The sequence below is a fragment of the Hyaena hyaena genome, unplaced genomic scaffold (genome assembly GCF_003009895.1).
Source record: "Hyaena hyaena isolate Hyena2069 unplaced genomic scaffold, ASM300989v1 scaffold_52, whole genome shotgun sequence".
NCBI lineage: Eukaryota > Metazoa > Chordata > Mammalia > Carnivora > Hyaenidae > Hyaena > Hyaena hyaena.
This window is the reverse complement of record NW_024080684.1, coordinates 3904204-3918439: the sequence shown is the minus strand read 5'-3', so window position 1 is coordinate 3918439 and position 14236 is coordinate 3904204. Positions and strand designations below refer to the sequence as shown.

Here is a 14236-nt window from a genome sequence, read left to right as displayed (position 1 = left end):
AAAACCACAGTTATCTAAAGAACTAGGAGATATATACTAGACAAAGAAACACAAATCAGTGTTTTAGTTCTGTTTCTGCTTTAGAATACAAATTATAAGGTAGGAAAATGTTTGGGAAATGTGATGTCTTCCCCAGGGATCTTCAAGGTTAGGATCAGTGCCCACCCAGCTGGTGTAACTGAATTGCACAGGCTGAGAGGCAATTTAGAAACAGGTAAGATAATCTTGAGAGCCTTTTGCCCCATATGACAGTCATGTCATAATGTGCAGGGATTTGAAGGGGAGAATAAAAGGCGGTGTGGGAGAAGGAAATATAGGAATGTTAAGAGGGAATTTTTAGAATTTGATTTTTTTTGAGCAATTATCACTAACTACATGCTTTGGTTACAGAAGTACTTACAAAACAAGAACAGCAGTTTTCCAAACAATTTGGTTGCTTCTCTCTTACTATTAGATTTATTCTATTGCCCCCAAACAATTTGAAATTAACAGTACTTTTGACATCAATAACTTAGAACTGTTCATTCTTGAAAGTTTGAAATTGGCTTCTTGATGGCAAAGAGAATCTTTTCCTCATCTCTGTGGCCTATCACAAATCAGTAAATTTTTAGGTAAATTTTTACAGCATTCTTTGAGAAATCCTTTACCAATAAAGTATATTTTCCATATCTTCAGCCATTAACATCTAATGTACAGATCTTCCTCAACTTACAGTGGGGTTATGACCCAATAAACTCATCGTAAGCTGAAAATATCACAAGGTGAAAGTACATCTTAATACAGCTAACCTATCAAACATCGTAGCTTATCCTAGTCTGTCTAAAGAACACTTACTTTAGGCAACAGTTGAGTAAAAGCAATAATGAAGTGTTAACACCTCGTATAATTTATTGAATACTGTACTGAAAGTGAAAAACAATGGTTGAATGAGTACAGAGTGATCGTAAGAGTTGTTTACTCTCAGTGATCGAATGGCTGACTGAGAGCAGGTCTCACTGACACCCAGCCTCACTAGAGAATATCGTACCGCATGTCTGCAAGCCCAGGAAAAGATCAAAATTCAAAGAACCCAAAGTATGGATTCTACTAAATGTATATCACTTTCATATTATCATAAAGTTGAAATTTTCATAATTCAAGTACTGTCTGTACATTTCCGTTATGCTGAGACTACTAAATCTATTTTATTTGTAGAAGTTAAAGACATATGTATGATGGAAGAAGTATAAATAAAATATTTTTGTACTACTGAAGAAAGGAAAATAATCTCTCTCTAGCAGTCTCAGAATAGCATACCCCTTCAGATTTATGGAATAACCTAATGGTAGAGTAGACATAATGGTAGGAGAAGCTAAAGAGTGTACTTTAGAGTAGTTATAGATTTTTTTCAAAAATCTGTTGAGAGCTTTATAATTACAGATTAAGAGAAATGAGAAAGGGGAAAAAAAGTCCACAGGGACAGAAAGAGAAAATAATCCTAGTGTTTTATCTTCAAGGGGAAGGTTCTACAACACGTTACATTTCAGTTAATCTAAGAAATAGTTGTCAAGTGCCTGTAGTGTTGAAGGTAATATGATTGGAAGTATAAGAGTTACAGATTTTTAATAGTAATAGCTATCACTTGCTGGGTGCCCAGTGGGCACTGTGCTAGGCTCTTCTATTCAGTGGGCATGACAAGAGTAGTTTTGTTTTTTTTTTAAGCTTACTTGTGTTGAAAGAGAGAGCAAGCATGAGCAGGAGAGGAGCAGAGAGAGGGAGGAAGGAAAGAGAGGGAGAGGGAGAGAGAGAGAGAGAGAGAGAGAGAGAGAGAGAGAGAGAGTGAGAGAGTCCCAAGCAGGATCCACGTTGTCAGCACAGAGCCCAACTCCCAACTCCGGGCCTGATCTCACAAATGATGAGATCATGACCTGAGCCAAAATCAAGAGTCAGACACTTAACTGACTAAGCCACTTAGGCAACCCCAAAACTGAATTTATGATGTGGAAAGATTAGAAGATATTTTGCTTCACCAGCAGTGTTCTGAAAGGAAACCTCAAACCATTCTATATTCATTTTTGAGGTATTTCATGAATGTTTTCATTATTCATAAATAGTCATAGCACAGAAGACATTTTTAAAGCACCTTATAAACCCAGTCTTTCATTTTATGGATAAAAAAATGTACAGAGAGGAAGAGTCTTGCTCAAAATTACCTACCTATTTGGTGCCACAACCATCAATATCTACTGTCTTCAGATCAAATTCAGGCAGTCAGTCAAGTATGTAGATGATCCTGAGCTCCATATTTCAGCTAATGAATTCTCTGCCTTCGTTTTTATTTTCCTAGGGAAAAAAATAAGAATATATTAATTTTAGGAATGAGAGCCTGGTGAAATTTCACTGTGTATGGGAACGGACTTCAATGCTAAATTAAAAAAATAATAATAATGAGTTGTGGCATTTTATCCTAATTCCATGTATTTGTTTGCTGGTGTTGCCATACTAAGTACCACAAACTGAGTGGCTGAGGCAAAAGAAATGTATTGTCTCATAGTTCTGGAGGCCAGAAATCCAAGATGAGTGTGTTGGCAGGGTTTGTTTCTTCCAGAGTCTGTAAGGGAAGGATCTTTTACAGGCCCTTCTCCTTGGTTAGTAGATGGCTATCTCCTCTGTGTCTTTACATCATCTTCCTTCTACACATGTCTGTGTCCAAATTTCCTTTTATCAGAATACCAGTCATGTTGGATTAGAGCCCACCCTAATGACCTTCTTTTAACTTGATTACCTTTATAAAGACCTTATCTTCAAATAAGGTCACATTCTGAAGTAAAGGGACTTCAGCATATGAATTGAGGTGGAAGGGTGTGATAAAGTTCAATCCACAACAATTCATTTTCTTTTAGCTTGAGTTAGAATATACTACACTTATCAAATATGGTAAGTAGTTCCTGAAAAATTTTATCAGACTCTGTTGAGAATCTAATGAAAGCAGTGTACCTTTTTTCCTAGAAAAACACATCTACTAGTCATTTACTGTTATTCCAGAAAATTCTTAGCTACAAAAAGGGCATCATTGCAGTGTTTCATTTTACATTGTTATTATCATTTGAGAAATAATAATCATTTTACACATAACTTTAAGCAATCTGTTGTGCAAATAAAATACAAGCAATTCGTTGAGAAGTGGTTGTTACCTAAGAATTGCCTGTCAAAGAGTTACTTTGTGAAACATAAGTAAGTTACTTCATTCTGTTGGTATGGTACTGTCATCAGTTTATTAAGAAAGGATTGCAAGAAAGGTCATTTTGAAGCCACTTATATGACATTTATTTACTCTTTAAACATAATTATGATACATTTATTTGCATAGAAACATAACAGTCCTACTTTATTTCTAATTACTTGCAGGATATACCTTTTACTGAGCTATTATTTTTTAGAATATATATGTTATCAGTTTATGTATAATGCTTATATTAGTGATAATATTTCAGGCTGTGTGCTTACTTTGCAGTTGTTAAAGGACTGCCCCATCACCCCTCGTGACAAATAGACCAAACCCAATGATTTAGGTCCTGCAAAGCTCTTAGGTTCTTTTTGGCAGTTATTGGGAGCCACAGACAGTTGTAGATAGGTGAGGATTAGTTACTCCCTTACAAATTTGTTGCCAGGTTATAATGAAACAAATTCTGACACACACAAAAACAGTCTATGAGCCAGTATAAATAAAACAGTATCAAAACTACCTTTTATGAGCTTATTGAAGTTCCAGTGTCCTCTCTGTACTGCAACAGAACCGTGCATAAAAGATTAGCTGGAAGCAAATGCAGCACTATTCCATCTGTAGAATTCTGTTGGCCATTTGGTTAGCAACTTTGACATTTGGTTAACAACTTTGACTAAGAGGAATCCTCCTGGGTAGCAATTAAGGATTCAAGGCTAAACCATTCCTAAGGAAGGACTTGCTAGATTCCTATATTCTTCCTCAAAAGAGTATGACTAAAATAGTTTTAGCTAATCCAGTATCTTAAATACCCCTAATTTAATCTGTGAAAATCCATTTCCGATGTTCATTATGCTAGATAAAAGTTAGTTGAAATACTTAAACCTTGGAGTGTGGTTTTTGGTCAAATGCTAAATAACCACTCTGGAGTATTCACATTCACAGTTAGGACAATTAACTGACCCTGGGGCCTAGAACAAAATGTGCACATTTATATCATACTGTCTGTGCGGAAATGTGCTCAACAAAATTATAGGCCTCATGATCCCACCTATATTTTTATATAGGTAGTGTTGTAATTTAGGAATTATTTCCTTGAGTTATTAACTATTTAGCAATGTAGTTTCTAATAGTTATGTAAGATTTCATAAGATTGTTGTATGGATAGACTATAATTTATCTAAACAATCCCCTTTTGCTGGACTCTTAAAATATCTCCAGTTCAGTATTAAAGGCATTGCTAGATTTGTACATTTAATTCCTTTCTGTTTCTTCAGGCCTAGTCCTTATTGGCTGTCAGCCCATCATTGACTGTTAAAATGCCAATCTCCTTTTCCTTCTATTTAGGTCACAGTTCTTATACAAGTTCTTTAACTTAGGTTTTTAAACATTGTGGTTTTTAGCTTTTCATTGCTATAAACCTTATAGCAATGAAGCAGGTTAAAAATACTATTTGGAATTTTTAATACTCTAATTAATTAGATTAATACACTTGGTTGTTTAAAAAAAAATAATTTTAGGAGTATATATCCTGGGAAAATATGGACAGAAGAAAATCAGAGAAATACAAGAAAGAGAGGCTGCAGAATACATTGCTCAAGCACGACGACAATACCATTTTGAAAGTAACCAGAGGACTTGCAATATGACAGGTAAGGCAAAGAGAAATATTTATACATGTGTAAAGTTCCTTGATGATTTATATTAATTTGCGTACTTCTAGGATCAAAGTTAGAGGAAAAGGCAAAAGAAGAATGATAAATCTATCAAATATTTGTATGATTTAACTGAAATACATCATTTAATGTGGATTTTTAAAATCAATATAAATGAATACAATATACAGTGAATGTTCATTGATTTTACTTATTTATTCAGCAAATACTTGGGGTACCCAGTACTGGGGAAACAGAACGTGAACAATAAAAAATCCCTGACCTTTAGAATTTATATGCTAGTGAGAGTAACAAACAATAATAAAACAAATAAATAACTTCAGGTAAGTGATGGCTCCATAAGGAGAATAAAGCTGTGTGAGAAGGGGGGGATGTTCTTTAAGAAACAGCAATCAGGAAAGTCAGGCCTCCTTGAGAACCAAATGATACAATGGAGGGAGCAAAATGCTATGGTGGAAAACAAGCTCGGCACATTCTAGGTAGAACAGAATGAGCAATGGAAGAACTGTGGGAAATATGACTATAAGGATAGGCCTTATTTCATTGGGCCTCCTATGCTGTAGTAAAGAGTTCCAAGTGTGTTAAATGCACAGTATACAACTATAGACCTGTGAGTCTAGTACAGTAGTATATGCTAATCAGCATAAATTAACAGTAATAATTTAACCTGGAAGCCGACTGGGAGAATGCTGTGACAGTCAGCTGCCCACATAAGAAGAGAACGGGTGTTATGTTATAACTAGCATAACCCTTCAAGAATTAGTTCTTAAATCCCTGTCAAACCTCTTTCTTTTCTATTGTTTAAAACTTTTTCTCTAATACTTCTTTCAAGAACAGCTAATTTAGAAGGAGAGTTAGTCTCTCTTTGTTTACTTTTGAAAATAGAATTTTTTTCCTGAGTTTAAAGGCCTTTATTTTTAGTATAATGCTAATACTTCATTCTATAAAGCAAACAATAATCATAAGCACTGTGTGAAGGCAGCTCAGATGAATCTCAGTGAGTTTGGTTCCCAGCTTTTCTTTATAATATCCCAGCAAATCTAAATCTTAGTTCTCTTTTCTGTAAAATAATCTTCATAAAACCCACTTCATAAATGTTTTGTAGAATGTGATGAAATAATGCATATAAAGTGCTTGGATCTTAATAAATACTCCGTAAATAAAATAGCCTTTTAAAAATTACATAATTCTTTAAATTGAATAAGGTAGTCTGGAGTCTCAAAATATATTTCAGTTTGACATGGACCCTTGTGCTAGTTTGTGTCCTCTGGGAAACAGGTGCTAAGATGGGATTAGATGGACAAGAGATGTGTTAGGGGAAACAGCTGTGAAGGATAAAGGAGAGAGCAGGAGGAGACAAGGAAAGCCTTTAGATCGTAGTGCAGGTCTTTTTCTTTCTTTTCTTTTTTCTTTTTTTACTATTTATTTATTTACTTACCTACTTACTTTTTAAAAAATATAATTTATTGTCAAATTGGTTTCCATACAACACCCAGTACTCATCCCAAAGTGCCCTCCTCCATGCCCATCACCCATTTTCCCCTCTCCCCTACCCCCCATCAACCCTCAGTTTGTTCTCAGTATTTAAGAGTCTCTTGTGGTTTGCCTCCCTCCCTCTCTGTAACTATTTTTTCCCCTTCCCTCCCCCATGGTCTTCTGTTAAGTTTCTCAAGATCCACATATGAGTGAAAACATATGGATCTATCTTTCTCTGACTGACTTATTTCACTTAGCATAACACCCTCCAGTTCCATCCATGTTGCTGCAAATGGCCAGATTTCATTCTTTCTCATTGCCAAGTAGTATTTCATTGTATATATAAACCACATCCTCTTTATCCATTTGTCGGTTGGTGGACATTTAGGCTGTTTCCATAATTTGGCTATTGTTGGAAGTGCTGCTATAAACATTGGGGTACATGTGCCCCTATGCATCAGCACTCCTGTATCCTTTGGGTAAATTCCCAGTAGTGCTGTTGCTGGGTCAAGGGTAGTGAGAAGGAAGATTATGTAAGAAAAGTCTCAGTCTCCAGCACGTTTTCAAGAAAGTTTTGGCAGGCCAGTGGGGAGTCCTTAAGCCAAAGTTCCCTGAGTTCCCTGGCAGACAAGATCTACAGGAATGGACCTGTGGGAGTATCTCCATGGAACACTCTCATTGTCTGGCAGTGGTGCGGATCTGGTAATGGACTCACACTCCTCCTAGCAGGTTTGGATTTGGTGGCACATTTTGTGACCATCACAACCCTCAGATGAATAAATAGCTGCATATAAGTAATTAAAAATAGGATAGGAGCCAAATATAGGTTCACTGAAAGGTTTCCAAATTAGCTTTCTGGTATGCATTGATAATGGGGTTGCACATCATACGATTAAGTTTCTATCCTTTTGAATAAGACATAATGGATATACTAGAAAAGTTTAGTACTTTCAGGTAAATCTAGCTGGTTTTTTTCACCCAAAAAATTGGCCCCAACTCGAAAGATAGTATCTAATAAAGTGTTTTTGTGCTCTTCACAGTGGCTTTATGAAGATTTAGAAGTGATGCTTATGAAATTTATACACAGTGGTAGGTTGGGATAAATGAATTGTTCTGCATTAAAAGTCTATTGTACAGATACAGAATTATCTAAGTTTGCTTGCAAGCAAGATACATGAATAAGGGCTGGAAATTCTAGTTAAGCATAAGGTTTGTTATAAACAGTTTGATATGACTTCTAGAAATACTAAATTAATTTTAGACTACATTAATAAAATCCTGGTTCAAGTCAAGGGTAGTTACAGTATGTATGCTCTGGAGTAGTCAGAGTACAGGTCCATTTCTGACTCTCACATGCTAAGAATAAACAAACTGGAATGTGTCAGAAGAGGTCAAATAAGGTAATAATAAGAGCTAACACTTATGGAGCATTCTCATGTGCAAAGAAGCACTGTTCTAAATCCTTTATTTGTCTCAATCAGTCCTTACAACAATTCTGTAAGGTAGTTCCAATGTTATCCTCAGTTTACAGAAAAAACTGAGGCACTGAGAGGTTAAATAACTTCCTCAGGGTCACACAGATTCATAACTGGTGAAGGGTTGTCTTGTGATTTGTGGTTGGACTGGGGTTGTTTATCATGGAGACCAAATGGCGACAGGAAAATATGAATACTGTATTCAACTAGATACAGAAATATATTTGTTCACTGTTAAAAAAAAAATGCCTGGAGAGACAATATGGCAGAGAAGTAGGGCGTTCCATACATTTCACTCGCCCCCATCTCTCAAATGGAGAAGGCCTAAAGCCATAGGAACCCTTCCAGAATCCAGGAGTTTGGGAGGAAAAGGAGACAGAGTCCGCTAAGAAAACAACCTTATAGGTGCATGAGTGTGAACTGGGGAAGATAAAAATGGACCGGGACCCAGAGACATGGAGGGGAGGAGGGAGCCCCCTTTTCAGAGAGCCACGGTTAGTTGAGGGGAAAATAAAGAGTGGCTGAAACTGCCCAAAGAACAGTCCCTGGAGAAGAGAAAAACCTTGGCTGGAGACAGAGACCAATCCGGTTTCCAGCTGTGGTTCTGACTTTGAGCTGGGTCACCCGGTCCCAGGCGGGGCCAGGAGAAACTGTTCCTCTGGTCTCCAGCTCAATCCGGAGGGGAAGCGGTGTGGGCTGAAACCACTCTACCGCTCTCCCAGCTCGATCCCCAGTGGGGAAGCAGCAGGCTTGAAACTGCTCAGAAGGACTCAGCCTGCGGGTTTCTGTTTCGAGCAGTATCAATAAAGAGTGCGGACTAAGATCTGGAAATGAGGTGTGGCTTGGGACATAGAGCATGGCCCACCTTGGCTACACCTGCGGCACAGGGAGATCGCACCCAAAAGAATAATCTGGAATGCTTGGTTCAAGAAGAGACTGGGACGCCACCGTTTTTCTCCCCACAACCACCAGGGCAAGACCTCAGGGAGCAGCCCAGAAGATGCAGTGGAGGCTAAGACCCACCTACACCAAACCACACCTTTTCCTGGTAGAGAGCTGCTTTTTTTTGTTTTTTTATTGGAGCCCAGGGCAAGACAAACATGGATGTACTTCCACAATTAATTCTACGTCAGTTCTCTTCAGATATATTTTCCCTTGTCTCATTCGTATTCCTCCCCTCTGCTGGACTGGGCACTTTGGTCATTGGTTTGCTTAAACAGTCACATTTAATCCACTCTCTAGATGTATATTCTGCACCTCCACTGTGACCTTTCTACTTTTTTATTTTTTATTTTTATTATTTGTTTTTCCTCCTTTTTTTCCGTCTTTTTTTTTTTTTTTCCCTTTTGGTTTGGTTGTTTGTTGGATTTGTCTGTGCGTTTGTGTGCCTTTGTTCCCTGTGTGTTTGTCTGTTTTCTTTTCCAGGGCTACCTCAAGAAGCAAACCAAAGAACACGTGGTGGAGAGTCCCAAATACCACTATGAGTAAGGAAATAAAATAACCAAAGTTTCAACAAGAGAGACCAAGATACACCATTCAAAGAACACTTCCTGAACAGACAGGCCCTGGACAGTCAAGACCCTTCTTTATACAGCAGTACTCGCAGGTGCAGAGTGCATGACAAGCTTTTAAAACTAACAAGAGACAGAAAGCTAGCCAAAATGATAAAATGGAAGAACTCTTCTGTAATGGAATTCCAGGAAGAAATGACAGCTAAAGAACTGCTCAAAACATATATAAGCAACATAACTGAACAAGAATTTAGAATAATAGTCATAAAATTTATCACTGGGCTTGAAAAAGGCATGGAAGACATCAGAGAAACTATTGTTACAAAGACTATGGAGCTTAAAAATAATTGTGATGAATTAAAAAAATGCTATAAATGAGATGCATAATAAAATGGAGGCATCTAGTGCACGGATTGAAAAGGCAGAGAGGTGAATAGGTGGATTAGAAGACACAATTATAGAAAAAAAGGAAGCTGAGAAAAAGCAAGATAAACTGATCCAGGAACACTAAGGGAGAATTTGAGAGCTGAGTGATATAGTCAAATGAAACAATATCCGTATCATAGGAATTCCAGAAGAGGAAGAGAGAGGGAAAGGTGCTGAAGGAGTCCTTGAACAAATTATGGCAGAGAACTTCCCCAATCTGGGGGAGGAAACAGACAGTGAAATCCAAGAGGCACAGAGAACTCCCCTCAGATGTAACTTGAATCGATCTGCACGACATATCATAGTGAAACTGGCGAAATATAAGGACAAAGAGAGAATTCTGAAAGCAGCTAGGGATAAAAGTACCCTAACATACAAAGAGAAACCTATCAGAATGGTGACAGACCTATCTACTGAAACTTGGCAGGCCAGAAGGGAATGGCAGGAAATCTTCAATGTGATGAACAGAAAAAATATGCGGCCAAGAATCCTCTATCCAGCAAGCCTGTTGTTCAGAATAGAAGGAGAGATAAAAGTCTTTCCAAATAAACAAAAATTGAAAGAGTTTGTCACCACTAAATCAGCCCTACAAGAAATCTTGAGGGGGACTCTATGAGGGAAATGTTGCAAGGAACACAAGGTACCAGAGACACCACCACAAGCATGAATCCTACAAAGAACACAGTGACTCTAAACCCATATTGTTCAATAATAACACTGAATGTAAATGGACTAAATGCTCCAATCAAAAGACATAGGGTAGCAGAATGGATAAAAAAAACAAAATCCAACTATTTGCTGTCTACAAGAAACTCATTTTAGACCTGAGGACACTTTCAGATTGAAAGTAAGGGGATGGAGAAATATATATCATGCTACTGGAAGTCAAAAGAAAGCTGGAGTAGCTATACTTATATCAGACAAACTGGACTTTAGAGTAAAGGCAGTAACAAGGGATGAAGAAGGGCATTATATAATAATTACAGGGTCTATCCATCAGGAAGAGCTAACAATTATACATGTCTATACACCGAATATGGGAGCACCCAAATACATAAAACAATCAGAAACAGAAACAATCTTATGAACAAGAATGTTTTAATAGTAGGGGACTTTAATACTCCACTTACAGCAATGGATAGATCATCTAGACAGATAATCACTAAAGAAACAATTGACTTGAATGACACATTGGACCAGATGGATTTGACAGATATATTTAGAACTCTTCATCCTGAGGCCATGGAATTCACTTTCTTCTCAAGTGCTCATGGCACATTCTCCAAGATAGATCACATACTGGGTCATAAAGCAGCCCTCAATAAATATAAAACAATTGAGGTCATACCATGCACACTTTCAGATCACAATGCTATGAAACTTGATATCCACCACAGGAAGAAGTCTGGAAAACCTCCAAAAACATGGAGGTTAAAGAACACCCTACTAAAGAACGAATGGGGCAAACAGGCAATTAGAGAAGAAATTGAAAAATATATGGAAACAAATGAAAATGAAAATACAACAACTCAAACTCTATGGGATGCTGCAAAGGTGGTCCTAAGAGGAAAATACATTGCACTCCAGGCCTACTTCAAGAAATTAGAAAAAGAGCAAGTACAAAATCTAACAGCCCACCTAAAAGAACTAGAAGGAGAGCAACAAGAGCACCCCAAACCCAGTAGGAGAAGAGATATAGAAAAAATCAGGGCAGAAGTAAACAATATAGAATTCAAAAAACATTGAACAGATCAGTGAAACCAAGAGTTGGTTTTTTGAAAAGATAAACAAATTTGACAAACCTCTAGCCAGGCTTCTCAGAAAAGAAAGAGCATCCAGATAGACAAAATCATGAATGAAAAAGGATTTATTACGACCAATCCCTCAGAAATACAAGCAATTATCAGGGAATACTATGGACAAATTCCTAAACACACATTCACTACCAAAATTCACACGGGAAGAGATAGAAAATCTGAACAGACCCATAACTAATGAGGAAATTGAACCAGTTGTCAAAAATCTCCAAACAAATAAGAGCCCTGGGCCAGATGGCTTCCCTGGGGAATTCTGCCAGACATTTAAATCAGAGTTAATACCCATTCTTCTCAAAGTGTTCCAAAAAATAGAAATGGAAGGAAAACTTCCGGACTCATTCTATGAAGCCAGCATCACTTTGATTCCCAAGCCAGACAGAGACCCAGCAAAAAAAGAGAACTACAGACCAATATCCTTGATGAATACAGATGCAAAAATCCTCAACAAGATACTTGCAAATCAAATCCAACAGCACATAAAAAGAATTACCCACCATGAGCAAGTGGGATTCATTCCTGGGTTACAGGGCTGGTTCAATATTCACAAATCAATCAATGTGATACATCACATTAACAAAAGAAAAGATAAAACCCATATGATCCTATCAATAGATGCAGAAAAGCATTTGACAAAATACAGCATCCCTTCTTAATAAAGACCCTCGAGATAGTTGGGATAGAAGGAACCTACTTAAACATCATCAAAGCCATCTATGAGAAGCCCTCAGCTAACATCATCCCCAGTGGGGAAAAACTGAGAGCTTTCCTTCTGAAATCAGGAACATGACAAGGATATCCACTCTCACCACTGTTGTTTAACATAGTGCTGGAAGTCCTAGTATCAGCAATCAGACAACAAAAGGAAATAAAAGGCATCAGAATTGGCAAAGAAGAATTCAGAGTTTCACTTTTCACAGATGACATGATACTCTACATAGAAAACCCGACAGACTGCACCAGAAGCCTACTAGAACTGATCCATGAATTCAGCAAAGTTGCAGGATACAAAATCAATGTACAGAAATCGGTTGCATTTTTATACACCAATAATGAAGCAACAGAAAGAGAAATCAAGAAACTGATCCCATTCACAATTGCACAAAAAACCATAAAATACCTCGGAATAAACCTAACCAAGGATACAAGAGATCTGTATGATGAAAACTATAGAAAACTTATGAAGGAAATTGAAGAAGACACAAAGAAATGGAAAAACATTCCATGCTCATGGATAGGAAGAATAAATATAGTTAAGATGTCATTACTACCTAAAGCACTCTACACATTCAATGCAATTCCAATCAAAATTGCACCAGCATACTTCTCAAAACTAGAACAAACTATCCAAAAATTTGTATGGAACCACAAAAGACCCCGAATAGCCAAAGTAATACTGAAAAATAAAACCAAAACGGGAGGTATCACCATCCCAGACTTCAGCCTCTACTACAAAGCTGTCATCCTCAAGACAGTATGGTATTGGCACAAAAACAGACACATAGACCAATGGAACAGAATTGAGAACTCAGAAGTGGACCCAAAAGTATACAGCCAACTGATCTTTGACAAAGCAGGAAAGAATATCCAATGGAAAAAAGACAGCCTTTTTAACAGATGGTGTTGGGAGAACTGGACAGCAACATGCAGAAGAATGAAACTAGATCATTTTCTCACACCATGCACAAAAATCAACTCAAAATGGATAAAGGACCTGAACGTGAGACAGGAAACTATCAACACCCTAGAGGAGAAAGCAGGAAACAACCTCCTTGACCTCCACCGCAGCAACTTCTTACTTGACACATCCCCAAAAGCAAGGGAATCAAGAGCAAAAATAAACTGTTGGGACCTCATCAAGATTAAAAGCTTCTGCACAGCCAAGGAAACAACCCAGAAAATTAATAGGCAACCAACGGAATGGGAAAAGATAGTTGCAAATGACATATCAGATAAAGGGTTAATATCCAGAATCTATAAGGAACTCACCAAACTACACGCCCGAAAAACAAACAACCCAGTGAAGAAATGGGCAGAAGACATGAACAGACACTTCTCCAAAGAGGACATCCAGATGGCCAACAGACACATGAAACGATGCTCAGCATCCCTCCTCATCAGGGAAATACAAATCAAAACCACACTGAGATACCACCTCACGCCAGTCAGAGTGGCTAAAATGAGCAAATCAGAGAACTCTAGATGCTGGCGAGGATGTGGAGAAACGGGCACCCTCCTACACTGTTGGTGGGAATGTAAACTGGTACAGCCCCTCTGGAAAACAGTGTGGAGGTTCCTCAGGAAACTAACAATAGAACTCCCCTAGGACCCAGCAATAGCACTGCTAGGAATTTACCTAAGGGATACAGAAATGCTGAGGCATAGGAGCACATGGACTCCAATGTTCATAGCAGCACTCTCCACAATAGCTAAAACATGGAAAGAGCCTAAGTGTCCATCAACGGACAAATGGATCAAGAAGATGTGGTTTATCTATACCATGGAATACTACATGGCAGTGAGAAATAATGAAATCTGGCCATGTGTAGCAACATGGATGGACCTTGAGGGTGTTATGCTGAGCAAAATAAGTCAGGCAGAGAAGGACAGATACCATATGTTTGCACGTATAGGAGGATCAGGAGGAACTTAACGG

General features: G+C 37.8%; 1 protein-coding gene across 3 annotated transcripts in view; it reads left to right on the top strand.

Annotated features, from left to right (window-relative positions):
* Nucleotides 1–14236, top strand: part of PEX3 (peroxisomal biogenesis factor 3) — a 38250-nt gene that overhangs the window by 919 nt on the left and 23095 nt on the right. For all 3 annotated transcript variants that reach the window (XR_005528233.1, XM_039230872.1, XM_039230871.1), the window contains exon 2: nt 4723–4854. Coding sequence is in view for 2 of the 3 variants with exons in the window: in XM_039230872.1 (XP_039086803.1) it covers nt 4723–4854 (132 nt within the window). In the remaining variant the exon portion in view is untranslated. The remainder of the gene's footprint in view (nt 1–4722; nt 4855–14236) is intronic.